The sequence below is a fragment of the Diceros bicornis genome, chromosome 6 (assembly GCF_020826845.1).
Source record: "Diceros bicornis minor isolate mBicDic1 chromosome 6, mDicBic1.mat.cur, whole genome shotgun sequence".
NCBI lineage: Eukaryota > Metazoa > Chordata > Mammalia > Perissodactyla > Rhinocerotidae > Diceros > Diceros bicornis.
In genome coordinates this window covers 14,159,651-14,187,515 of record NC_080745.1, presented here as the reverse complement: position 1 = coordinate 14,187,515, position 27,865 = coordinate 14,159,651, and the positions used below count along the sequence as shown (strand labels likewise).

At 49.2% G+C, this 27,865-nt stretch overlaps 1 protein-coding gene across 5 annotated transcripts in view; it reads left to right on the top strand.

Annotated features, from left to right (window-relative positions):
• ALOX5 (arachidonate 5-lipoxygenase) overlaps positions 1-22,694 on the top strand; it is a 57,713-nt gene extending 35,019 nt beyond the window's left edge. For 4 of the 5 annotated variants that reach the window (XM_058542889.1, XM_058542888.1, XM_058542892.1 and 1 more), the window contains 10 exons: positions 2,042-2,148; positions 3,945-4,117; positions 8,282-8,428; positions 16,446-16,649; positions 17,380-17,466; positions 19,160-19,338; positions 19,651-19,772; positions 20,146-20,246; positions 20,617-20,787; positions 21,954-22,694. In XM_058542889.1, the coding sequence (XP_058398872.1) occupies positions 2,042-2,148; positions 3,945-4,117; positions 8,282-8,428; positions 16,446-16,649; positions 17,380-17,466; positions 19,160-19,338; positions 19,651-19,772; positions 20,146-20,246; positions 20,617-20,787; positions 21,954-22,133 (1,471 nt within the window). In that variant the 3' untranslated portion in view covers positions 22,134-22,694. Of the gene's footprint in view, positions 1-2,041; positions 2,149-3,944; positions 4,118-8,281; positions 8,429-16,445; positions 16,650-17,379; positions 17,467-19,159; positions 19,339-19,650; positions 19,773-20,145; positions 20,247-20,616; positions 20,788-21,339; positions 21,468-21,953 lie in introns of all 5 variants that reach the window. The other variant, XR_009220411.1, reaches the window with a different exon arrangement.
• The last annotated feature ends 5,171 nt before the right edge of the window (positions 22,695-27,865 follow it).

Genomic DNA, 27,865 nt, shown 5'->3' with positions numbered 1-27,865 from the left:
AAGCATGTGTGTAAAAGCTCTTCCTTCCCCGTGAGGGGCTGGGATAAAAATGATGAAGATACCAACCAGAGACTGGAGGATGACACCAGCGTTATTCTCCAGCTCCCAGGTGCTGAGTGCCTACCATGTGCGGTCACCACTGCCCAGGCTGTGCTCCAGAACCTTCCAGGCATTACAGCCTCTCAGTAACCTGCAGGCAGCTGGTTCATCCAGCTCACGGAGGAGAAGTCGAGGCTCAGAGAGGTCACTGGCCTCGTGGCCCCAGGACCCTCTCCCAAGCAACGTGGGCTCCTAGGGGTCCCAGGGTGGCCAGTACAAAGGAGAGAAGCATTTGCTAAACTGAGGCGGAATCCAAAGGGGAGTCTGCAAGCCTGTGTCAAGTTCTGCCTCGGTGTCTTTCCCATGTCTGGCAGAGCAGGAGGGGCCCCAGGGTCTCTTGCTTCTCTGTCCAATTCCCACCTTCAGTCACTTGGACTTGCCACCCTCATGCATGCTCACAGGTGGCTCCCCAGGATGACAGAGCCCTCTGTCCCCATCAGCCAGGTTCACTCTGGACAAAACACCGAAACTTCAGTCCTTTGACTCTGCTGGCTCCGGAGGGCATGAGGAGGCTTCAGGATTCCCAGACCTTCCAGTGACAGTGCTCAGCCAAAACCAGTCCACTGCCCCCAGGAGTGAGTGCAAGGCGGGCACTGGGCCCTCCCTGTTAGGGCTGCTTCCTGGGGAGGGGCTCGGCCCTGCCCAGCACATGTGGTGGGGGAGGGCCGGAAGGGGAGCCCTCTGGAGGAGCATGATGGGCATGGTTCCCCGCCCCAGGTGTCTGCACTCCCCCCTCAGACAGTGGTGGAAGCTTCCTGAGCCCCTCTAGAACCTGGAGGCCTGGGCTCAGCGTGAGCATTGCAGACGCTCTTGCCCTCCTGTGCTTAAGGCAGAGGCAGGTATTCACACAAATGGGTCTGCACTTGATCTGCCTGCAGCGCTGCGGAGACAGCATCGCGGGGCCAGCCTGGTCTGGGATGGGGTGGCTTCCCTCAGATGGAAGGAGGAGTGAGGGTACGCTAGATGGGCCCACCAGATACACTCACCCTGTATGCTCAGGAGGAGAAGAAAGAGAGGTGCAGGGCATTCCAGGCTGAGGGAACCACGCATGCAAAGGCCCGGAGTCAGGCCTACAAGAAACAGAGCAGGTGGGGAGGCATGAACTTGGGAGGAGTGGGCAGCAAGTGCTGACAGTGGGGACAGGATAACTGCTCCTGACAGTCAGCCGTGCATGTGCCAGAGAGGGAAACTGAGGCAGCATGTGTCACGGTGAGCACTGGCCAGAATTCCCACACTTCTCTCCTGCACCTTGCCTGGGTTATGTAGGGAAGCCAGGGAAGCCTCTCCGCTTCTTCTCCACCTTTTCCAGAACCATCCCACACCCACCTCCTCCAGGAAGCCCCAGGGATTGCCCAGGCCCTTCAGACCTCACCCCTTACTGCCTGCAGCCCGCATTGGGGGTTCAGTGAGCTCCTGTCCCCGGTTACTTTGCTGTCCTGTGTAAGGAGCATTTGGAAACTGTGTCCCCAGCACCCGGCATAGAGCCAGGGTTAGGCAGAAAGTAAATAAGAAATAAAATCAGTGGGCTTGCTCACCGCCCCCCAATCCAGGAGACTCCATGGAGCAGCTGCAGAGGAGATAGGGTGCTCTGTCCCTGAAAGCCTGAGCAGGACCTGGCCCACTGAGTGGGGGCAGCAGAAGTTTGATGAATGAATGAATGCACTCACGGACGAAAGCATGCAGGAACGGGATTAGAGGCACCCCAGACTGTTCTCGAGGGCAGGCGGCCGGTCTTTTTCATGGGAGGGTGCAGTGGGAAGAGCATCGGGCGTGGGTCCTGGTTCCACAAGGCCCTCAGCTGCCCCCTCGGAGCTGCCCTGGGTTCAAGTCCCCGCTGCCCGGGGGTGTCTAGAGGCTCCGTCAGACCACTTTGTGAGGGGCTTTGCAGAGGGAGGCGAGGCCAGAACACGTGTGAGGGCTGACGCTGTCTCCTGGTCTGCAGGATGGAAAACCTGTTCATCAACCGCTTCATGCACATGTTCCAGTCTTCCTGGAGTGACTTCGCCGACTTTGAGAAAATCTTCGTCAAGATCAGCAACACTATTTCTGGTGAGTGTGCCTCTGGGGGCTCACTGACAGGGGCGACGCTTTCCTGTCAGAGATTTGCCAGGAATTGGAAAGGGCCACCCCACCCACTCCAGCACAGGGGCCGGCCCGCCAGGCCGAGCTACCCAGGCCTCCCCATCACCCAGGCAGGCACCCCTGCACCCCACGCAGTTTGCTTCACTGAGGGTCACCTCCTCCTGGGACATTCAAGGTTGGGCACCTTCAACCTCATTTCATCATCAAAAGTCTCAAAAATATCAGAACTTTTTGTTAATATACGTCAATCATTTATGATGTTTCTGAACAGAGTAAAGGCAGAACCTAGCTTGTTTGTTAAGCATTTACGTAAAAGCAACACTGGGTTCTTTTGGACGGGGATGTGTTTGGTAGAGCAAGAGCATGGTGATTGCCAGGGGTGGCACAGGAGGGACAAAACTGCAACGGAAAGACAAGGAGCCAGGAGTGATGGGACGAAGAATAGGTATTGAAATAGGCACCTGGGCGAAAACTGCCTTTGAACGCCTCTCCGGGGTGCCCTCCACTCCCCTTCTCCCTCCATCCTGGGCAAAAGCACTTGAGTTCTCTTTTTTTTTTTTTTTTTTTTTGCTATAGGTATGATGTTTTACAGCAGCTCTCTAGAACTTTTTCATCTTGCTTAACTGAAACTTTATGCTCATAGATAATAACTTCCCATTTCCCCCTCCCCTAGCCCCTAACAGCCACCATTCCACTCTTTGATTCTGAGTTTGACTATTTTAGAGACCTGATATAAGTGGAATCATGCAGTATTTGTCTTTCTGTGTCTGGCTTATTTCACTTGGCATGATGTCCTCCAGGTACATCCGTGTTGTCACATATTGCAGAATGTCCTTCTTTTGTGTGTATATACCACATTTTCTTTATCCATTCCTCTGTAGATGGACATTTAGGTTGTTTCCACACCTTGGCTCTTATGAATTGTGCTGCAATGAACATGGGAGTGCAAATATCTCTTCTAGATTTCAACTCTTGTGGATAAATACCCAGAAGTGAGATTCCTGGATCATATGGTAGTTCTATTTTTAATTTTGGGGGAACCTCCATACTGTCTTCCATAGCGGCTGCACATTTTGCATTCCTACCAACAGTGTACAAGGGTTCCAATTTCTCCTCATCCTCGCCAAAATTTATCCTTTTTTTTTTTTAATAATAGCCATCCTGACAGGTGTGAGGTGATATCACATTATCGTTTTAATTTGCATTTCCCTGGTGATTAGTGATGTTGAGCATTTTTCCTTATACCTGTTGGCCACTGGTATGTCTTCTTTGGAGAAATGTCTGTTCAAGTCCTTGGCCCACTTTTTAATTGGGTTATTAGTTTTTTTTGCTATTGAATTGTAGACGTTCCTTATATATTTTGGACATTAGCCCCTTATCAGATATATGATTTGCAAATATTTTCTCCCATTCTGTAGGTTGCCTTTTCACTCTGTTGATTATTTCCTTTGCTGTGCAGAAGCTTTTTAGTTTGATGCAATCCCACTTGTCTATTTTTGTTTTTGTACTTGAGAAAGGGGTTTCCCAGGAACCTTCTGAGCCACTAAAGGCCAGCTCAGGGAGGATGGGATGGTGCCATGGCCCGACGCAATTGTCAAGCAGTTGGGCACAGTGGGTGGAACCAGTGGTCAGCTAGCTGTCAGGTGAATGCCTGGAAGAGGGAACCCAGCAGGCACTCTGGCCCTTGGCCAGCATCAGGAGGGCGATGGCCCAGGCTGCCCCCACTCCGAGCTCAGGCTGGGCTGCGATTCTCTTCCCTGTAGAGCGAGTTATGAATCACTGGCAGGAAGACCTCATGTTCGGCTACCAGTTCCTGAATGGCTGCAACCCCGTGTTGATCCAGCGCTGCACGAAGCTGCCCGAGAAGCTCCCAGTGACCACGGAGATGGTGGAGTGCAGCCTGGAGCGGCAGCTCACCTTAGAGCAGGAGATTGAGGTAGGACCTGGTTGGCTGGGGATGGTGGCCCAGGCCGGAGGCCCAGCTCAAATGGCCCAGCTCAGACAACCAAGTCACCCTCTACTGGGCGGAAACCACTTCCTGCTGGCCAGTGCTTGCTGTCCCCAGGCCGCTCTCTCCAGGCTTGTTTGTCTGGCTGATGGTGAGATCAGCTGCCCTCAGTGAAGCAGCCTCTTCCTTTTCCTGGCATTTGTGAAGACTGTCTTGTCCACTGCAGGAGGAGGAATTGAGGGTGATATTTCCCCATGATGCTCGGGTCTGGAGCAGAATCTCAACATGTTCAATATCAATAATTGAAAGAGCTCCCTCTGACTAGGGCCTGGTATGGGCCAGGCATTGTGAGAGGTGCTTTACACACACAGCCATCAAATTGTCCTCACCTCTGCAAGGTGAGGAAACCATAGGGAGAAGCAAGCCTTGCCTCAGAAGAAAAAAATGGGAGAAAACTGATGGAATTTTTGACTTTCTAATTAGAAATGTTCGTGTCATCACTTCTGCTCTCCCCCCTCCCCCTTCTCTCGGCCTCACCTGCAGGGTCAGCCCTCTCCAGGTCCAGGACAAACCTCGTCTTGAGACAGAAAGGGTTCAGACCACCTGTGCCGTGGACCTGGTGGGACTCGGTGTCAGACCCCTTCCATGCCAGGGACTGGAGGCCCTGGGAACGGCCCTTTGTCTCCCATCAGTTGGCCTCTTCCCACCAGAGCTGGGATGACTGGGCCTCCTGCCACCTTCCCCCAGGTGTCTTGGTGGCCTTCTGCTGTTTCCAGTCACCTTAGCTCACCTTGGGGCCCCAGCCGGAGAGGGACGGTCAGTGCCATCTGTGGACAGACTTCCCATCCCCCACACCCTGCCCACCTGACTCTGAAGGGCCACCTGCCCAGCGGAAGTCCCAGGACAGGCAGTCCTGGCCCCTCCTCACGGACCTGCCCAGGCCCCAGGACACTACCTGATCATGTAGACAGCTTACACCACCACCCACGCAGGCACGCTCACAAGCACGCACACACGGCAGTATTCCTCTGTGGATTCTGTTCCTGGATGTATTACCATTGATTCTGTGGCTGTAGGTTTCCAACTTCAAATCAGAAAATCAGAGAAACTTAAAAGCCACAGAATCCTAGAATTGGAAGGGACTGAGCAGCCATCTGTGCACCCAACCACCTGGGCAGTGTGACAGCCTCTGCTCAGAAGTCCTTGCCACCTCCAGGACTGGTGGGTTATGGGCATCTTTGTCACAGCGGTCATCTTTCCTTTGAGTGATGGTCTTCATGCTCAGCTGTGGTTTTGGTCGTGAAGCAACAATCCATCAATGCCATTGACTGGACTCTCAAACACACACTGCCCCATCTCTCACACACACACCGCCCCATCTCTCACACACACCCCTCTCCATCTCTTACACACACTCCACCTCATCTTTTACACACTGCCCCATCTCTTACACACACATACATTGCCCCATCTCTTACACACACACTGCCCCATCTCTTAGACACACACACACTGCCCCATCTCTTACACACACACCACTCCATCTCTTACACACCACCCTATCTCTTACACACACATACATTGCCCCATCTCTTACACACACACTACCCCATCTCTTACACATCACCCCATCTCTCACACACCACCCCATCTCTTACACACACATACATTGCCCCATCTCTTACACACACACCACCCCATCTCTTACACACACATACATTGCCCCATCTCTTACACACACTGCCCCATCTCTTACACATACATCACCCCATCTCCTACACCCACCAGCACAACTCTTAATTCCCACAGTCACTTGTGCTACCTCTCTTTGGCAGCATCTTAGTGATCTATGTGAAACTTGTGGCCTACTAAAACTTCTACGCTTTTTTCTTTGTCTTCACCTGTGCAGTTTATTTTTTTAAGGAAATTCTATCCCTATTGGTTTTGATTCACTGTTTTAACTCTTCAAGACTGTTTTACTTCATAGCCTTATATTAAGAGTTTTTGGTTTGAAGTCACAAATATCAGCTCCATCTGGCTTACTGGAAGAAATGCACTGGCTCAGGCAATAGTAGGAAGCAGAGCTGACAGCTCAGGCAGAGCTCAGTCCAGGGCTCGGATGACCCACTGGCATCACATCTCCATTTCTCAGTTCTCTGCCTCTGTTGGATTTTGTTTCTCAGGAGGGTCTCCTTATGTGGAGATAAAGATGACCACCAACAGCTTCAGACTTACCTTCCACCAATTTAGCAAACACCACCCGCTCCCAGAAAGGAAGTCCCTATTTCCTACACTTCCAGCAAGCGTCAAGGGCCTAGCTTGAGTGGTGAGATAATTCCCTGAAGCGGTCGCTATGGCCAGGAGAATGGAGCATGCTGACCAAAAGGAGAGGACAGGTACACCAGACAAGCAGGAACACCAGTGTCTACTACAGACTCCTGCACTGTCAGAACTGAGAGACAGGGTTGACCCCCTCACTTTCCACAAGGATGAAACTGAGACCCAGAGAGAGGAGATAGCCGGGAATAACAGAGAAATGCCCCAGACGCAGGCTCAAATCGCAGGCCTCTTGGTTCCCAGGCTTGGGTTCCCAGGCCTCCCATTAGCCCGTCATTCATCACATTAACTAACCTGGGTTGTCTCAAAATTTGATTGGCAGCCATTCCTTCTGCACAGTAGTCACTGATGGTCATGTCCACTGTGAAAGTGCAGTTATCCAGCCCATCACGGAAGCCCAATCAACCATGACCCAACAGTCCCAACACTCCACCTTCTTGACAAGGTGTCCCAACGGGCCCTGTCACAGCTCTCCTGGCACCAGCCTCTCCCCACCCTCCCTCTGCCCTGGCCAGCTGGGACAATCCTTCAGTCCCCACCCCTGCCCCACACACATCGCAGTCAGACTGCTCAGAGTTCATCACTGGTATCAGACCACTGCCAGGGTCCTCCACGTCTGAAAAGGAGGAACATGGAGGCCAGGCTCTGAGCTCCTCTCTCATCTGTGGTCCCCCTCAGCCCAGGTTCGAGAAGCGCGTCCACAGTTGCCACAGCACGCCCTCTGCAGGCAGAGTTGTGGGCACGCATCTCACCTGAGCACCTGTTGACCCGTCTCTGCCACATCGCAGACCCGCACCCCTCCCCAGCCAGGCCACGCCCCTGCCTCCATTACTCACTGAAAACGAGAAAGGCCTCAGAAGAAGCGCTGCTTGCCCTCTACCCGAACTCCAAATTCTGACCTGAGCAGGCCCCATCCTTGTGAAAGGAGCCCTTGCTGAGCTGAGGTAGGGCTCCCTCTAGAGGACTCAAGAGTAGTCTGAAAAGGACAGACTTTCTATCTTCCCCAAATCCCAGGCACATCCGTTTTGTATTGAAGTATGACTACAGAAAAAGGCAAGAATCAGGAGTGTCAGCAAGCTCAGCGAATTTGCACCAAGTGACCCCACCTTGCCACCAGCCTCAGACCAGGAGGGACATTCCACTCTTGTGGACCACCCCCAGCCCTTGCAGACCCCCTCACCCCTGAAGATCCCCCAAAGACCTCCGCCAGCCTTGCTGACCACCTCATGACCCTGTAGACCCTTGCCTCTGTAGACCCCTGCCTCTGTAGACCCCACCCCTGCAGACCCCCCTGCAGACCTCCCACCCCTGCGGACCCCCACCCCTGCAGACACCACCTGCAGACTACCCCCCTGCAGACCTCCCTGCTGCCCTCCATCTCTCCCAAAAAGTGATGCTTGTCCTGACCCTGACAGGGTTTTCCCAGTTTTGAACATGATGTCAGTGGAGTCCTGCAGCATCACTCTTTGATATTTGACATCTCTCGTCTATTTCATCTAAACATTGTCTCCTTTCTTCTTACTAAACTGCCACTCTGGGTGGTTTTTCACCATCTTTCATGAGGGTCAAGCAGATTTCCGGTACAACAAATGCGGAATTGGCCACTGCCATCCCTTCACCTTACCGAAAAAACACAGCCTGTGAAAACTCTTGATGTGAATCAGCCTTGGAGTCAGAGGACAAGAGAACTATAAATTCTGAACTCACTGAGTTGCCAGGGGCCTCCAGAGCCAGCTATCCCTCCCTCTGGGACTGACTCTTGGGTCCCTCTCTGGCTGAAACTGATTTGGACCTATTTCCTCTTGCCTCCTGAAGCAAGGGAACATTTTCATCGTGGACTTTGAGCTGCTGGATGGCATCGATGCCAACAAAACAGACCCCTGCACACTGCAGTTCCTGGCCGCGCCTATCTGCCTGCTGTACAAGAATCTGGCCAACAAGATTGTCCCCATTGCCATCCAGGTAGGTGGCCCAGCCCTGCTCCTTTTCTGGGTGGCTCCACCCAGACCTCCAGGAGGAGGCAGCTCTGCTCGCATCTCCTAAGGAGAGTGCTGAAAGCTGGACAACAAGAACTTAGGGCTTCCTGCCAGCCGGAGGAGGGTTGTCCATGAGGGAAAGGGCTCCACTCCTCGAGACACAGTTGAGAAGTCCCTGGCAGGCCGAGGCACTCGCAGAGCACCTGCCCTGGGATGATATGTTGTGCCCCCCAGGCCAGCATCCTGACCAGGGCCCCAAATCAAAACGCCAGCAGGGGCCAGGCCGGTGAAGCTGTGAGATGAGCTGCAGGCTGAGGCAGCATGGTGGAGAGGCACCGTGGGGGTTGGCGTCGGGAACCAGGCCAGCCCTGGGATGCTGCCTTCACGTGCCCACGGGCTCTTGTTTCCACCAACGACAGTGGAGAAGGAGAGAGGGGAGCACTTTAGGGACCAGGCAGGCAGAGCTTCATCTCCTCCCAATTCCTGGCTGCCCTCTGCTTCCTCAAAGCACCAGGCCACTGACACACTGTGGGATCTGGTACACAGACAGCAGGACACGACCAGGTGTAGGTCCATGAAAGGGAGGGGCTCTGCACAGAGAGGGGCCTCCATGGGGACAGGCAGACAAGCATTCCACAAACATTACTGGGAGCCAGCCGTAAACTAGGCATTGGGCGCTGTGGGCATAATAGCAGCTGGTTTTGGCAGATGCTAACCACATGCAAGACCATCCTAAGGCTTAACCTGCACAGTCCACAATCCCTTACCACCAATTCTGAAATCTAAAAAATTCTAACACTGCTAGGTTTTTCAAAAATTTGCAGCAAATTCATTGGCAGCAACACTTTCTCTGATCCAATAGGAGAGGCTGTTTGGAGGTTCTGCCCCATTCACTGTGATAGGCATGTGTATCACTGCAGAAATACTAATACATCTGATTGTAAGATACTACGTTGCCCCAGACGCAGGGCGGGGAGAGAGGCATCACATAATGAAGTATACACACTGCTAAAATCCTTAAAATCCTGGATTCTGAAACATTTGGCCATCAGGGTTTCAGACTAGGACTTGCCTTTATTCATGTGATTGTCACTACAACCTTCTGAGGTAGGGGGGCACTGCTAATATCATTTTACACAGATAAGGAAACTGAGCCACAGGTGCACATAGACAGCGGCAGAGCTGGGATTCACGCCAGGCTGTCTGGCTCCAGAGTTCATACCCGCCCCACCCCATCTCCACCCCTGTCTCCCAGCCTCTGGGGCTTGTCTCCCCCAGGGACGTTCCCAGCCTGTTATCAAGGGAAGCTCTGTGCTATGCTTAAGACACTGAAGCAAAAGGTAAAGGGACAGGTGGTGTGAGGGAAGTCAACAGAGCTAGGAGACCCAAGGGGAGGAGCCATTTACCACTGGCGGGGGCCTCTGAAGCAGCCTGTCCCCCAGAGACCTCCTGGAGTGGCCTAGAGTCAGGGCCTGGCTGAAATCCCAGCCCTGCCACCTGCTAGCAGGCTGTGGGACCTTGGGCCAGCCACGGAATGTTCCTGAATCTCTTCCTTCTCCTGAAAATGGAAACTTTGCAAACTGTAAAGAACCGTGCAAATGAAAGCCAGAGGATAATAATCCAAAATCGGGTCCAAGAAAATAAATAACCCTCTCGTGAGGCTGATGAAAGAAAAAAAGAGCAAAAATATGCAAGATTAGGAATAAGAAAGAAGACATAATCACAGATTTTAAAAAAATAATAATGTGGCAACAATCTGAAAAGCTAGTGGAAATGGATAAAAACGTAGCAAAATATAAATTCTAAGAAGAAATTATAGAAAATAGGTCAATTTCCATATCAGAGGTTGGAAAGCTGATTAAATGTCTAGACTGTTGAGAGGCCCATATGATGAACAGCTGAGTTTTAGCCAATCTTAGCAGACGTTTCCAGAGCTCTGTAAGGTCTGTCGGCCCATGAATTCATTCTATGAAGTTGGCATAACCTTAGTGCTGAAACCCAATACAGGCAGGCTCCAAACGAAAGCTGAAGACCAAACCAAGTTACAAATATCGATTGTAAAAGAAATCTAAAAATAACATTAGCAAAGTGAATGCAGCAGGGTAATAAATGACTAATATGTTGTAACCAAGTAGGGTTTATTCCAGATGTTTCAATATCAAGAAAACTATGAGCGTAATTCATTACACCAATAAGGAAACATCTTCTGATTCTATCAATCGACACTAAAAGTGAATTTAATAATATTTAATAGGCACAATTAATAAAAATTAAAATAGTAATAGAAGCAGTAATGCTTACGTATGATAAAAATGGGAAATATCATTCAAAAATGGCAACTCTAGGGGCACAGCCTGGTGGCGTAGCAGTTAAGTTTGCATGTTCCCCTTCGGTGGCCTGGGGTTTGCTGGTTTGGATTCTGGGCGCAGACCTACTCACCACTTATCAAGCCATGCTGAGGTGGCATCCCACATAGAACAACTAGAAGGACCTACGAGTAGGATATACAACTATGTACTGGGGCTTTGGAAAGAAAAAAGAAAAAAGAGGAAGATTGGCAACAAATGTTAGCTCAGGGCCAATCTTTCTCAAAAAAAAAAAAAAAGCATTAAAAAAAGAAAAAAGACCTAGCTTTAAAAAAAAGAAAAAATAGCAACTCTAAAGCCATTTCTGTTAAAGTCATAAACAAAAATGCTAATATCATGATTGTTTTTTCGACATTGTCCTGGGGGTCCTAGCACGTGTGATAAACAGGAAAATAAAATAATCAATAAACATGTAAAAAAACGGAGAAGACTATCTTTTGGTAATGATATGATGGTGGATCTAAAAAACCTAAGAGACTCTAATTTTTTAAAAAAGTACTAGAATTAATAAGTGTATTTAGCAGTGTCGATAAATATACTCCTCAAAAACACCATTAGCTTTTCTCCATGCTAACAATAACACATAATATTCATATAAAGAAAAACTATAAAATTAAAGGAGGTAAAATGAAATCTTAACAAGTGCTTTGATATTGAATGAGAAAACTTTGTATCATAAAAATGTCAGTTCTACCAAATTTTATCCTAAAACCTTAGTGCACTTTCAGTTAAAATTTCAATCAGGGGGCCGGCCCGGTGGCATAGCGGTTAAGTGTGCATGCTCTGCTTCTACGGCCCAGGGTCCGCGGGTTTGGATCCCAGGCTCGCACCAGTACACAGCTTGTCAAGCCATGCTGTGGCGGCATCCCATATAAAGTAGAGGAAGATGGGCACAGATGTTAGCCCAGGGCCAGTCTTCCCCAGAAAAAAAAAGAAGAAGAACAGAGAGGAGGATTGGCGTCGGATGTTAGCTCAGGGCTAATTTTCCTCACACACACAAAAAATTTTCAATCAGATTTTCTCTCTTTTGGGGGGGGGCAGTGGGGAAGAACAGGAAGGTGAGAAAACTGAATAAAAGAGTTTAAAGAGTCGTATAGGAGAAGAAATGTTCAAGGATAGCCAAAATTTTTTTGAAAAAGAAAAAACAGGGAAGAGTTTCTTTGCTGGTTGTTAGGAGTACCTTGTCACTGTTCAAAGCAGATGCTGCACATGAGAACAGACAGTGTACAAATAAAGAGTCCAGAAACAGCCCCCTATACACAAGAATTCAGTGTATGACAACGGTGGCTTTTCAACTCAGTGGAAAGGGATGGAATTTTAGTGGTGCCATCACGACTGCCTTTGCATAAGCAAAAAATTAAATTGGACCCTTATGTCATACTATTTACAAAAATTAATTTCAGATAAAGATTAAAATATAAAAAAAGAGAATTTAAGAGAACAATGTATAACGTGGGTGCTAATGAGACTTTTTAAAGTAAAAAACAGGAAATCAAGAAGTTATAAAGAAGATAGGCATCTTTGATTCTATAATGTTTTAAAAATTGAATGGTGAAATATACCATAAACAAAGCCAAAAGGCAAATGATATATTGGGGAAAATAACTGCGACATAGTGACAGATAAAAGATGAATATCTGGGGCCAGCCCCGTGGTGTAGCAGTTAAGTTCACATGTTCTGCTTCGTTGGTCTGGGGTTCACGGCTTCGGATCCTGGGCTCGGACCTATGCACTACTCATCAAGCCATGCTGAGGCGGCATCCTGTGTAGAAGAGCTACAACTTTACAACTGTGAGACACAACTATGTACTGGGGCTTTGGGGAGAAAAAAGAAAAAGGGGAAGATTGGCAACAGATGTTAGCGCAGGGCCAATCTCCCTCGAAAAAAAAACGATGAATATCTATAATATACAAATAGCTCCTTCAAATTGATAAGGAAAAGACATATCCCAACAGAAAAATGGGCACGGACTATGAATAGGCAGTTGATAGAAGAGGGATGATATCTATCAACAGATGGAAAATTCTCCACCTCACCAGTAGTTAAGGAAATGCAAATTAAAGTTACAGTGAGCTGTCACTTCTGACCCATCAGGTTGGAGGAAAAAAAGTGGTAACACCCAACCTCCAGCAAGGACGGCGCCCCCACGCGCCAGCCTGAGTTGTTGCAGCTGTCATGGTGTGGGGTATGTGCACACTCTCGTAACTGGGCGGACCGGGCCATCAGTACCTGGGCCTGCACCTGAGCAGGTCCCACAGCACCTGCCACACCAGGTGTGCCTCTGGAGGTTCGGGATTGCAGAGTGGGTGGTTGGAGGGTCCTGGGGGCGGGGCTGGCGTGGCCAGTGCGATAGGAAGGACACTTGGGGGCTCCCAGCCATGACTTTACCGTTTAAGTGTTCTGACAACCAGTACCGCTGAAGCGGTGCATCCCAGCTGAAGGAGCCGGGCAGTAGGGCGCCGTCTACTCACGTAGCACATCGGCATCCCTGCGGCTCAGCAGGCTCCCTGGTGCCCAGTCGGGAGAGATGAAAGCACAAATACGCACGGGCGAGGATGGCTGTGCAGCGGTGTTTGTGGTGGGGAAAGCAAACCTGAAGCCAGTCTGAAGGCAGTAGAGGATTGATTGAATGAAGCCTTCGTGTCCGAACATGAAACGTGATGCTACCTTTAAAGCAAATGAATTAGGTCTATCCCAGCTGACCTGGAGGGCTTTCCACAATGAGTTAAAGCAGAAAGCAAGATACAGGGGAGAGATTATATGATCTCTTCCATGTAAACCGAATGCAAGGACGTGACCAGATACTCGTGTGGGCATGGGGAAGTGCAGAAGGACACAGGTCACTGGGTTGGGAACATTGGGATGGACTGGTTGGGACACAAGTTAGCAAAAGAAGGAAGAGACAGACATTCATTACAATACTGTTCAATCTAAGGAAAATCAAACAGATAATATGCACATGTGAAAAGAAGCTGGATTATGAAATGATGTTTTCTTTCTTATGATCTTCCGTAATGACTGGAATTTTTTTTTTTACAATAAGTACATATTATTTTCTAATCAAAAACTAAAAGCTACTTCCTTACCCAAAAAACAAATTGAAAAAACAAGAACACAAAGCTGTTCAGGGCACGTTCTGGAGTTTCATGGTGTCACTAAGAGCCTGGACAGGAGTGGGGAGGATGTGAAGGATGGGTAGAAGGGGGGGCCCAAATTGGAGTGGCCTGTGAGGCCTGTGTAAGAGTTCAAGGCAGAGAGCAAGTGAGCGTCTGGACTAGGCAGTGGGAGTCGAGAGAAAGGCCCAGGATGCTGCTGGGGAATGGGCAGAGCACTGGGTCCTATACCAGCTCAGCTCTACCCACTGTGTGACTTGGGAGAGCTGCTTAACCTCTCTGAGCCTCAGTTTCCCCCTCTGTAAATTGGGAATGGCAAGGAACCTGCTTTGCAGGGTGATGGTAAGGATTAAATGAGATAGTACAAGTAGAGCCCCTAGCACGCAGCAGAGCATGTCCCAGAGGGCGGCAGGCATCCCATGTGCTCTGGGAGGCACAAGATGTGGAGCTAGGCAGTTAGTGCAAATGAGTGAAGCACGGGAGATGAGGAGAGGAAGGGCAGTGGGAGGGGTAGGGTATTGGGAGGGGTGGGGATGGTGGAAGGGGTAGGGTGGTCGGAGGGGTAGGGTATTGGGAAAGGTGGGGACAGTGGGAGGGGCGGGGTAGTGGGGAGCCTGAGAGCTGGGCCTGGAGGGAAGGAGTGTATTTCTATGAGAATATGGGTGCAGAGTTCACAGACCTAAGTTTTCAGGAAAAGCTAGTAATCCAAATTTTTATGTGAAATTATCTGATATTTAAAGGTTGACAACTAATTGCATTAATAAACAAATAACGAGAATATTGTGAAAGTCAAACCCTGCTCTCCCCTCCTCCCTGCACTGGTCCACCCTGAGTGAGCACACTGGGGCTGGCTGTCTAGAGCAGCTCCGCTAGTGCTGGAGCCACTGGCCACTCGTGGCTCTAGAACACTTGAGATGCGGTTAGTCCAAACTGAGGTGGGCTGTAGTGCAAAATACACATCTGACTTCAAAGACCCGTAAAGAGAAAAAAAAGAGTGTAAAATATCTCAATAATTTTACATTATTTTCATGGTGAAATGATAATATTTTGGATATACTGGGTAAAATAAAATTATATGTTAACGTAAAATTCACCTGTTTCTTTTTACTCTTATTACTGTGGCTACCTAAAAATTTAAAATTCTGTGTATGGCTTGCATTATATTTCTACTGGACGGCACTGTTTTCGAGGGAGAGACAGGGAAATTACCTTCTGGAACACTCAGCCTGACCTTGAGGAGCCCACTGGGTCTGGCCCCTCCTTGTAGCTCTTGTGTCCTTGATCACTCTGCTCCGGCTACACTGGTCTCAAGGGAGCCTAACGCCCAGCCCAGCCCCAGCCCTCACCCGCAGTTCCACTCTTCTCTGGTCTGGACAATTGGTCTGGAAAGTGCTGGAGACCAAAAGCAGCAGTGAGAGAAGTGGGTGGAAACCAGCAGGGAGGGAGCAAGGCACCGAAGGCAGGAGGGAAGATGGGGCGGGGATGGGAGACCTCAGCAACAACCCTACGCACCTGGTCTCATCCTTAAATGTTCACCCTCCAAGGCTCTGTGGCCTCCTCTGAAAGCTGGGATGATGACAGCACCTACCTTGCAGGCTCATGTGCCATCACGCTGTGGGTCCTGAAGCTGTGCCGGCGCCATGAATGCGAGTGGCTGTTGTCATGGGCCAAGTGAGGGACCAGGGGCTTGGTGGGCAGGGAGGGTCAACGTAGGGATTCACTGTCAGCATCCAGATCACGGAGCGTGGGGGCTTTATTTTCTGGTATTAAGAGGTGACTGAGCGTTTTTAAAGAGGGGATTGATTTGACATGATTTGCATTTTAGAAAAAAGTGTCCAGTGTTGAGTTGAAACTGGAAAGGGGAAGACAAGCCTGGCCTCTACTGAGGAGGCACCTGGCTGCAGGTCTGGGCCAAGGGACAGTGACCTGGGACACTGCATCCTGAGGGCCCTGGAGCCCTGGGAACTGGCGGAGCAAAACTAGGGCAAGAAGGGAAGTCAAGAGCACCAAGGCAGAGCCTGGGGAACAGCAGCATTTAAGGGAAGAGCAGAGGGAGGGAAAGTGCTGGAGACCAAAAGCAGCAGTGAGAGAAGTGGGTGGAAACCAGCAGGGAGGGAGCAAGGCACCGAAGGCAGGAGGGAAGATGGGGCGGGGATGGGAGACCTCAGCAACAACCCTACGCACCTAACGGTGCTCACTCCGTGCTGGTACTCCATGCTCTCATATTCACTTCCCTGAAGCACTCTGTGAGGGGAGGAACTATCTTCCCCTTATTCCAGGTGGTGAATCTGAAGCTCAGAGAGGCTTAGAAAGTTGTCCAGGGTCCCACAGGTAGTCGTGATGTAGCTGGAATGAGAAACACAAACCTTGGACCCTCTCCCCTCCTCCATGATCCTCTCATGATTCATGAGTCGCTGTTTAAGAAGTTTGGATTCTTCTGGAATTTCCTGAGAGGCCAGGCTCTCCTATAGCTATAGTCTGGAACAAAATATTGCAATGTATTTTCTTTCTCCAATGTATCAGCTCAACCAAGTCCCAGGAGAGGAGAACCCCATTTTTCTCCCTTCGGATGCAAAATATGACTGGCTTCTGGCCAAAATCTGGGTGCGCTCCAGTGACTTCCACGTCCACCAGACCATCACCCACCTTCTGCGCACACACCTGGTGTCTGAGGTGTTTGGCATCGCCATGTACCGCCAGCTGCCTGCCGTGCACCCCATTTTCAAGGTACAGCAAGCTGCTGCCCCACCTGGTGAGGGAGGACATCCGGATATGGGGAGGGGAGAGAAGGGAGGGAAAAGGGGCACTGACATCCTCACGGGGAGTGGCCAGCAGAGAGGAACCCCTGGAGAGATGCTCAGGGGCTGTAATACCCCTGAGGAGAAAGCAGCTCGGAGCCTGTTGCTTCCTCAGGACGCAGGGCCTGGGCCTGACAAGTTTGAAGAGGCGAATGAGTTCAGTGTGACCCTTGTCTGATCCCAGGTGGCAGCCACCACGATCACTGCCATCCTCTCTTCCCGAATCCTACAGGCACTGGCTGCTGGGGTGACCGTAGGCGAAAAATACCTTTATGTGCCTCAGTTTCTTCATCTGTAAAACAGAGATCAAATAGTACACCTGCCTTATAGGATTGCTGTCAAGATTAGAGTAGTTAATAAATTCAGAGAGGTTAAAACAGAGCCTAGCACATGGTCAAGCTCTAGACAAGCCTAGACTATATCATTTTTATCATTATCCTTATGGCTAAGCATCCAAGCCGCTCCCCCAGGCCTCCAGCAACTACACAGCATTGGAGGTCAGCACACCCACCTTCGCTTCCTCCCGGAGCCCTAGCATCGCCCCTCCACGCTGGGCCGGGGTGGGGGTGTTGAGGGTCCCTGGGGCACCTCAGGAGGTTCAGACCTGGCCAGGAGGCCCTGCCCGGGCCTTCTCTGAGGTCTTCTCCTGCTCCACCCAGCTCCTGGTGGCACACGTGCGGTTCACCATCGCTATCAACACCAAGGCGCGCGAGCAGCTCATCTGCGAGTATGGCCTCTTTGACAAGGTGGGTGCCTCCCGCCCTCTCCGTGCAGGGAAGAGCACAGCCCGGCAGGCACCCACTTCTCAGAACCTCAGTGGCCTCCCCCCGCAACCTGAGGTCCAGGTTTCCTCTCAGGAGACCAGGCCCCTGGCGCCGCAGGGATGGAGGCCTGGGAAGGGCGGGATGCTGGAGGTGCTCAGTGTGAAGACTCCCCAGGTTCTCTGGCCAGTGTCTGGCCCCTCCCACCCAGCCCCTGGGCGAGCTCTCCGCTTCTGAGCATTGCCTGCTGCTCACCAACAGTTCTTCCTCCTCCCCTTTGACTCCCTGTCACCTCCTCCCGCCCCTCCCCTGCCCCACCCTCTGGCATGTGGGTGTTTACCCTGCCTCCTGGCACCCACTCCTCACCTGTTACACACTAGGGACCTGCATCTCCTCTCCTACTCTGCTGCCCATCACTCTGAGCATAGCCTCCCACCCTCTGCCCTTCCAGGCCCTCAGTACTCCTAGCCCACTTCCCCTCAGCAGGGCCTCAGGTCCCTGCCCCCTCCTCATACTCTCTCAGACAGCACCCCACCCGTTTTGACCGCTCTGTAGCCTTACCACGCCTGGTCCTCACAGCAGTCCTCACCCTTGACCTTGCTGCTTCCCCACCTCCCATTAGTGAGCTGCCAGATGATCACGAAGGTTGAGCCGCTATTTGGGTTGCAAACGAAAAAACCCAACTGAAACCAGATGCAGCTGGGAAGGAAATGTATTCTTTCATCTGCCTGGACATAACAGGAGTGAGGGCGCCTCAGACCAAAACAGACCAGGGACTCAGATAATGTGCCCAGGGTACAAGCACACTGGTTCCCAGCCTTGCTTTAAACCATGTTGGCCTCATTCTCCCAGACAGGCTCTGCAGACACGCTTTCCCCCATGGGAGGGGGACGGGACCTCGTCACAGCAAGCTCCAGACTCATGTTCCTCCCAGTGACCATCATCTCCCATCCAAATAGAAAGTACTAGGGAGCACCTCTGATTGGTCCTGCTTGGGTCCAGCAACCACCATGGACCAGTGTCTGGCACCCCAGCACCCAAGTCCTTCCTTTAAGATTCTGTGTCCTGACTGCCAGCCGTGCACGGCATGTGCCCGTGCATGCCTGCGAGCATGTGTGTCTGCCTCTCAGCTGCTGGGATGAGGACCAGGGTCCCTCCTTGAGCATCTCTCCAGCCCTCACCTAAGCACACAACAGGCCCTCAGCGGAGTTGTGTGGGTCCTGGGGGCTGGCATCTGCCCCTGTCTTCAGCCCAAAGATCAGGTCACCAAGAGCAGTGCTTGGACCCTGGGCAGCCTGTGCTCAGAACTAGAGCAGGCCCGAGGGCTGCCCCCGCCCAGGCCCCACACTGCCAGCTGTCCCTGCTGTGTTCCTCGGGTTGGGAGCTCGCCCCTCCCTCCTGCAGCTGCCCCCAGTCTCTGCATAGAGCCCTCCACTTCAGCCCCTTGCATTAGATGGGGCAGAGGCTCCTCCCTGTAACCTCCTCATTGGGCCGCCCTTGGCATTCTCTGAGTTAACCTTCCCTCCTAGCCTGCCTCACAGGACATAGGTTTGCCCCTCTGCATGCCTGGCGGTGACCCCACTGCCGCTCACAGGTTCTCATAGTAAGCTCTGGGGCTAGAAGGCTGGAGAGGAGGAGCCAGCTTCAGCTCATAGCACTCTTTCCCCTCTCACTCAAGGCCAATGCCACAGGGGGCGGTGGGCACGTGCAGATGGTGCAGAAGGCCATGCAGGACCTGACCTACCCCTCCCTGTGCTTCCCTGAGGCTATCAAGGCCCGGGGCATGGACAGCACAGAGGACATTCCCTATTACTTCTACCGAGACGACGGGCTCCTGGTGTGGGAGGCCATCAAGACGTGAGTGCACGTGGGCTGTGGGACGTGCTCTGCGCAGCAGGAGCAGAGGTCCTGGAGGAGTGGACGTGGGCATTGATGGACCAGGCCCAATGCCTAGATAGCTGACGCAGTGGCCAGGGGCCTGGCTGCGTTGTCAGGGCACTGATGGAGGAAGGGGGGTTTGTGGGGGGAGGTGGGTGTGTGACTTGAATATGGACATTAAAGAGTAAGCAACAGGGTCACCAATGGGGCCCTGCCCTGGGGCCCAGGGCTCGGCTCTGCAGACCCTGGCTGGATCAGCCACTCCCAGCTGGGCCCGTCCTCCTGAGCCAGGTTCACGGCCGAGGTGGTGGGCATCTACTACGAGAGCGACCAGGTGGTGGTGGAGGACCAGGAGCTGCAGGACTTCGTGAGGGACGTGTATGTGTACGGCATGCGGGGCAGGAAGGCCTCAGGTAGGGCCTGGCCCAATTCTCCTCCCGGCCTCTTCTGCTCTTCCCTGGACCTCTGACTTTCCCTGTGCAGCGCTGGCCTGTGGCCTCCACTTTAGCACCGGGGCTGGAGCTGGAGCCCCCAAGGGACCCCTGCCCACCAGTATGCCTCATGGGAACATCTCAGAGGCTGTCTGCGGCTCTTGAGAGGCTGGGTCAGAAATATCCGGAACACTAGGCCAAGCTGCTCTCCCCTCCCAGTGTGTCTTGCAGATACCTAGGCCCTCCAGCACTTGTGTGGGGAACCCAGGGACGAGGTAGGGGTGGAGTGGGTGTCTGCTGGTCAGGGGTCCCTCCCTGGCGGTGGGCCCTCAGCCAGCCCGTGGCTCTGCCTCAGGCTTCCCCAAGTCCATCAAGACCCGGGAGCAGCTGTGTGAGTACCTGACGGTGGTGATCTTCACAGCCTCAGCCCAGCACGCAGCCGTGAACTTCAGCCAGGTGGGCAAGGCCAGGGTGAGCCCTGCTGGCGGGAAACTGCCAGGGTCACCTTGACCGCTCCTGATGGCCGGGTCCGACCCTCTTCCTAGTCTTCCTGGGGGGTTGTGCTGGGGGGACCTTGGCAGCCTCAGGGCCAGGAACTGGGTGTTCCCGGGACAGTTCTGCCCACAGAGCCGAGGGCTTTGGCCGCGGAGAGGGGGCTGTGGCCAGACTGCCCGGGCCCTGCTGCGGCGGGAGGAGGGGACAGAAGGAGGAGACGCGGGTGGCCTGGGCTGCTGCCCTCCCCGTCGGGCAGGTGCGGGCATGGCCGGCTGCAGTGGGCGGCAGCTGGCTGAGGAGGGGCCCCACGTGTCTGTGGCTGTCCCCACAGTACGACTGGTGCTCCTGGATCCCCAATGCCCCCCCAACCATGCGGGCCCCGCCGCCCACAGCCAAGGGTGTCGTCACTGTCGAGCAGATTGTGGACATGCTGCCGGACCGTGGCCGCTCCTGCTGGCACCTGGGCGCAGTGTGGGCGCTGAGCCAGTTCCAGGAAAATGAGGTGAGGCCGAGAGGCGATTCTGCCTCCTCTGGCGGGCAGGTCACCCCGGTTTAACCCATTCCTCAACCTCAGGGGTTTGTGATGCGGGCTCAGACTAGACACTTGCCAGCCAGGAATCCTGACTTCCAAGGCTGGTGGGGCCCAGGAGGTCCTCAGGCCTGAGCCTGGACAGAGCTCAGGGTGGGTGGGGCAGGAGAGCACAGGGGACTCTGTTCCACTGGTGACATTTCCCACAAGGGCACACCCACCCCTCCCCAGCTATTGACAAATCTGTTTCATGTGAGTTCCTCCCTGACACCCCAGAGGTAATGACTAAGAGTTTCCTGGGTGTCCTTCCAGGCATTCCATACACATACATCTTGTTTAACCTAATCCCGAAGCGGGTATCCCAGTAGACACAACCCCATGGCATTATGTCAGTGCTGCACAGAATGACTGTGCCAGTCCAACCAGCCCCAGACCCGTGGGCATTTCAGTGGGTGTTTAAGCTGCTTTAGGGCCTTTGCTAATGTGTTGGTCCCTCACTAACATCTTTGTATATGTGTTCAATAGGACCAGAGGATACATTCCTAGTAGAGGAATTTCTTGGTCAAAGAATGTTGAAACTGAACTGCCCTCCACAAGCTACATCCAAAAATCCCATCAATAGCATATGTTTCTCCCACCCTTTCCAGCCCTGGGTATGAAACTTTCCGATTCTAACAATCCAACAGCTTTTTAAAAGATATGTCTAGTTTTAATTTGCAGACATTTGTGCGAGTGTGCAAATGAGCACACCACCCAGGGCCTGGCCGTGGCTGTTCTGGGCTGGAGAGAAGGCCAGCACTGGCCCCTGAGCCCCTGTTACCTGGAGCCCAGATGGGAAGGCAGGATACTGTGTAGGATGGGGCCGAGCAGGACTCCACAACCACGTGCCCCCTACAGCCAGGACCACCACCAACCTCCACATTCCCCTGCACCATTACACGTCCTTATAGCCACCCTGCAGTGGGGCAGTCATTTTTCCCATTTATCTGTAAGGCCCCAGCCCAGGAGCATTCCCAGGGCACTCTCAGCAGGCAGCAGAGGGTGGAGATGGGAAAATGAGCATATACTCCTTCCCTCGCTTCCCAAGAGATGGTCTCTAGGCATGCTCAAGGCCTGTCTGTTGGTGTTTGGGCCCTCAGCTGTTCCTGGGCATGTACCCAGAGGAGCATTTCATCGAGAAGCCTGTGAAGGAGGCCATGGCCCGATTCCGCAAGAACCTCAACGCCATTGTCAGTGTGATCGCCGAGCGCAACAAGAACAAGAAGCTGCCATATTACTACATGTCCCCAGACCGGATTCCCAACAGTGTGGCCATCTGAGTGGCTGTCTGAGCCAGTCTCACTTTATGACAGCCAGCTGCTCAAGGCTGGGCTGGGCACCCAGACTCCAGCCTGCCTGGGGCCAGCGGGCTCACAGGGCGGCCACAGGGCAGGCCCCCTGGCAGCTTGCTCCTCCGAGGCCCGCCAGGATTCCTGGGAATTGAACCCTCAGGCCCCAGGCTGACTGGCTTCAAACCAAAGGCTGCCCCGTGTTGGGCCACGTTATAGCTAAGCTTTGGTGCATTTTCCTGTTTGTTCCTCAGTCTTTAGTGAATCTCATTCTTTGATGAAAGTGTGTAAACACTGCAGAGACTCCTCCTACACAGGGCAGGACTGGGTAGCTTCCTGCCCCATGCCCAGCTCAGCACTTCCACACCAGGCAGCTACAGCAAATCAGGATAACTGATAGATGTTTGTTCTTGTTGGAGATGTGGAATGATTATGTTCTGTTCCTTTTCTGCTTAGTCCAATTTATTGCATATGGTAGGTGCCCAAATAGATTTATATTAAATGACTTAAGAATTGGTTGTCATAAAAATAAAGGAGTGCTTTTCAAACAGATCTCCTTCCACATGCTACATTCCACTCACCTCAGACAGCTCACATCCCCTCCCCTCCACAAAAAAAAGCCATAATCATTGTGATTCCATCTAGGCAAAAGTCCCTCCCTGCCCAGTCTGGATATAAGGTGCTTTTCTCCTTTTCTTTGCCCAGAAAGCTCCTACTCTTTCTTCAGGGGAAGGGGGAGGGGGAGGAGGAGAAGGAGAGGGTGGGGAAGGAAGAGGTAGAAGAAAGAAGGAAGAATGAGGAGGGGAGGAGGAGGGGAAGAACCACTACCAAATGGAAATTCTAGAAGTACAAAATATCTGGAAAAAAAAATAACTGAATGGGCTTAATGACAGAACAGAGATGACAGAGCAAAGAGACAGTGAACTTGAAGATAGATCAATAGAAATGATCCGATCTGAAGTACAGAGAGAGTTTTTTTGTTGTTGTTGTTTTGCATGAACAGAGCCTCAGAGATCTGTAGGCAATATCAAAAAGTTTAACATACATGTAATTGGAGTCCTAGAAGGTAAGGGGAGGTGAAAGAGAATGAGACAGAACAAATATTTGAAGAAATAAAGGCCAAAAAATTCCCAAATTTGATGAAAAACATAAATTTTTAGCTTCAAGAAGTTCAGCCAAACCCAAGCAGAATAAATACAAAGAAAACCATACTTCAGAGCCAAACTCCTCAAAACCAGAGTTAAAGAGAAAATCTTGAAAGCAGTGACACATAACATATAATGGAATGATTTGAATTATAGATGACTTTTCATCAGAAACTGTGGGGGCCAGAAGACAATGGAAAAACTTTTTAAAGCGTTGAAAGAAAACAATCACCAACACAGAATTCTGTAATCAGCAAAAATGTCCTTCAAATATGAAAACAAAATACAGAAATTTTCAGGTAAAATAAAACTAAGACAATCTATCACCAGAAGACCCACACTACAAGAAATGCTAAAGAAAATTCTTCAGGCTGAGGGGAAATGACTCTAGAGGGAGACTCAGATCCTCAAGAAGGATAGAAGACTGTCATAAATGGTAAATATTTGGTAAATTAAGAGTCTCCCCCCTTAATTCCTTTAAAACATATATGATTATTTAAAGCAAATATTATAACATTGTCATGTGGCATTTATAATACATGAGCCTAATACATATGAAGATAGTATAAAAGACAATGGGTATTAAATGGACTTTCTCAGTCTAATGGTTTCTACATCTTATATCAAGTGGTACAATATTAATTCTAAGCAGTTGGTGAAAATTTAAGTAGATAGATTATAATCCCTAGAGCAAGCACTAAAAATAATGTAAAGAAGTATAGCTAAAAACCAATAGATGACTTAAAATGGAATTCTAAAAATACATAAATAATTAAAAGAAAATAGGAAAAGAGGAACAAAGAAACAAAAACAGAGGGAACAAACAAATCAAATAATAAAATGATAGACACAGAACCAACCATATCGATAATTACATCAAATGTTAATGGAGTAAAAAATCCAACTAAAAGGCAGAGATTATCAGAATAGATGTAAAAAATCAATACCCAACAATATGCTTTATACAATTAAATACTTTAAATACACAGCAGGGTCAGCAAATTTTTTCTGTAAAATATTTAGATTTGGTAGGCTGCATATAACCTGTTGCATTTTTTAAAACAACCTTTTAAAACTGTAAAACACATTCCTAGTTCAAGGGCCTTACAAAAATAGACCATGGGCTGGATTTGGCCTGTGGGCTGTAGTTTGCCAGCCCCTGGTGTAAAGAGACAGATAAGAAGATTTGTGAATGGCAAACAAGCACATAAGATGTACATAAATAGATGCTCAACATCATTAGTCATTAGGAAAATGCAAATTAAAACCACAGTGAACTACAACTACACATCTATGAGGATAGATAAAATTCTTGTATTTTATGTTGGTGACTGACAACACCAAATGTTGGCAAGGATATGAAAGAACTGGATATGAAAGAACCCTCGGAGCCAGCCCCATGGCCTGGTGGTTAAGTTTGGCATTCTCTGCTTTGGCAGCCCAGGTTCGGTTCCTGGGCGTGGACCTACACCACTTGTCAGCACCCATGCTGTGGCGGTGACCCACGTACAAAATAGAGGAAGATTGGCACAAGTGTTAGCTCAGGGCAAATCTTCCTCAGCAAAAAAAAAAAGAACCCTCACACATTGTTGGTGGGGCTATAAAATGGTACACTTGCTTTGGAAAAACATCTGTTTAGTTTCCTATAAAACTAAACATATCCCTACCCTCTCTGAAACAGCATTCCACTCCTAGGTATTTACCAAAGAGAAATGAAAACATATGTCCACAAAAATTTTCTTAGCAGTTCTATTCATAATAGCTAAAAACTGGAAACAGCTCAAGTATCCAGCAGTAAAAAAATGGATGAAGAGACTGGTATATTCATACAATGGAATACTATTCAACAATAAAAAGGAATGAGCTAAATGATAAAATAGCATAAATGAAACTCAAAAACATTCTGCTGACTGAAAGAACCCTTACACAAAATAGTGTATAATGTATGACTCCGTTAAAATTAAGTTTTAGGGCAAGGCTAAAACCAAAAATTGAGAACAATGTTTGCTTTGGGAGATATGGGACAGGGGTAGACTGGAAAGAGGTATAAGAATTTTCAGGATTGAGATAATGTTCTATATTTAATAGGGGTTTGGGTTACATAAGTGGATACCTTTGTCAAAAGTCATCAAATGGTACACTTAAGATGTGTGGATTTCACTATATGTAAATTTTACCTAAGAACAAAAAGAACCGAAAACAGATAATCTAGGTGATGATGCACAGACTGAAGTGGTTGGGGTGAAGTATACTTACTGCTCCCATTTACTCTGAAATGCATGAAAAACAAGAAAGTTGATAGATGGATGATAGAGTGATGAACAGAAGGAGATGTTTAGTAAAGCATATATAGCAAAATGTTAATTGCAGAATCTAGGATATATGTGTTCTCACTGTACAATTAGTTAAACTTTTAGTCAATTATCTCTCAATAAGAAAGATAAAAATTAAAATAGTAGCTGCCATTTGTGGAGAGCCTACTATGGGCCAGGAACTTGATGGATATTCCTTTATTTGATCCTAACAACAACCTTTCAGGATTGAGATTATCATTCCTAATTTTTTTTCTATTTTTAATTTTTTTTATTGTGAATTTTTTGTTGTACATTATTGTTTGTCAATCACCATATAAATGCATCCCTTCACCCCTTGTGCCCACCTCCCCACTCCCCTAGCCCCTGGTAACCACCAAACAGTTCTATCTGTCCGTGTGTTGGTTTATCTTCCACGTATGAGTGAAATCATGCAGTGTTTGTCTTTCTCTCTCTGGCTTATTTCGCTTAACATAACACCCTCCAAGTGGATCCATGTTGTTGAAAATGGGACGATTTTGTCTTTTTTTATGACTGAGGAGTTTTCCATTGTGTGTATATATATATCTATACACACCACTTTTTCTTTATCCAATCATCAGTCAAGGGACACTTGGGTTGCTTCCATGTCTTGGCTATGTGAATAATGCTGCAATGAACATAGGGGTGCATAAGCCAATTTGGGTTGTTGATTTCAGGTTCGTTGGGTAAATACCCAGTAGTGGGATAGCTGGATCATAAGGTATTCCTATTTTTTTTAATTTTTTGAGGAGTCTCCATACTGTTTTCTATAGAGGCTGCACCAGTTTGCATTCCCACCAGCAGTGAATTAGAGTTGCCCTTTCTCCACAACCTCTCCAGCATTTGTTGTTTTTTGTCTTGGTGATTATAGCCATTCTAACAGGTGTAAGATGATATCTTAGTGTGGTTTTGATTTGCATTTCCCTGATGATTAGTGATATTGAGCATCTTTTTATGTGCCTATTGGTCATCTGTATATCTTCTTTGGAGAAGTGTCTGTTCATTTCCTCTGCCCATTTTTTGATTGGGTTGTTTATTTTTTTTGTTATTGAGTTGTGTGAGTTCTTTATATATTATGGAGATTAATCCCTTGTCAGATATGTGGTTTGCAAATATTTTTTCCCAGCTGGTGGGTTGCCTATTCATTTTGATCCTGGTTTCATTTGCCTTGTAGAAACTTTAATCTGATGAAGTCCCACTTGTTTATTTTTTCTTTTGTTTCCCTTGTCTGAGTAGACATGGAATTTGAAAAGATCCCTTTATGGCCGATGACAAATAGTGTACTACCTATATTTTCCTCCAGGAGTTTTATAGTTTCAGGTTTCACCTTCAGGTCTTTGATCCATTTTGAGTTAATTTTTGTGTATGGCGAAAGAAGATGGTCTACTTTCATTCTTTTGCATGTGGCTGTCCAGTTTTCCCAGCACCATTTATTGAAGAGACTTTCCTTTCTCCATTGTATGTTCTTAGCTCCTTTGTCAAAGATTAGCTGTCCAGAGATGTGAGGTTTTATTTCTGGGCTTTCAATTCTGTTCCATTGATCTGTGTGTCTGTTTTTGTACCAGTACCATGCTGTTTTGATTACTATCACTTTGTAGTGTGTTTTGAAGTCAGGGATTGTGATGCCTCCAGCTTTGTTCTTTTTTCTCAGGATTGCTTTAGCTATTTGGGGTCTTTTTTGCCCCATATGAATTTTAGTATTCTTTGTTCTATTTCCATGAAGAATGTCCTTGGGATTCTGATTGGGATTGCTGTGAATCTGTAAATTGCTTTAGGTAGTGTGGACATTTTAACTATGTTTATTCTTCCAATTCAAGTGCATGAAATCTTCTTCCATTTCACTATGTCATCATTAATGTCACTCAATAATGTCTTATAGTTTTCATTGTATAGTTCTTTCACTTCCTTGGTTAAATTTATTCCTAGATATTTTACTCTTTTTGCTGCAATTGTAAATGGGATTGTCTTCTTGAGTTCTCTTTCTGTTAATTCATTGTTGGTATATAGAAATGCAACTGATTTCTGTAAGTTGATTTTGTAGCCTGCAACTTTGCTATAGTTGTTGATTACTTCTAATCGTTTTCCAATGGATTCTTTATGGTTTTCTATATATAAGATCATGTCATCTGCAAACAGCAAGAGTTTCTTCTTCATTGCCTACTTGTATTCCTTTTATTCCTTTTTCTTGCCTAATTGCTCTGGCCAGAACCTCCAATACTGTGTTGAATAAGAGTGGTGGGAGTGG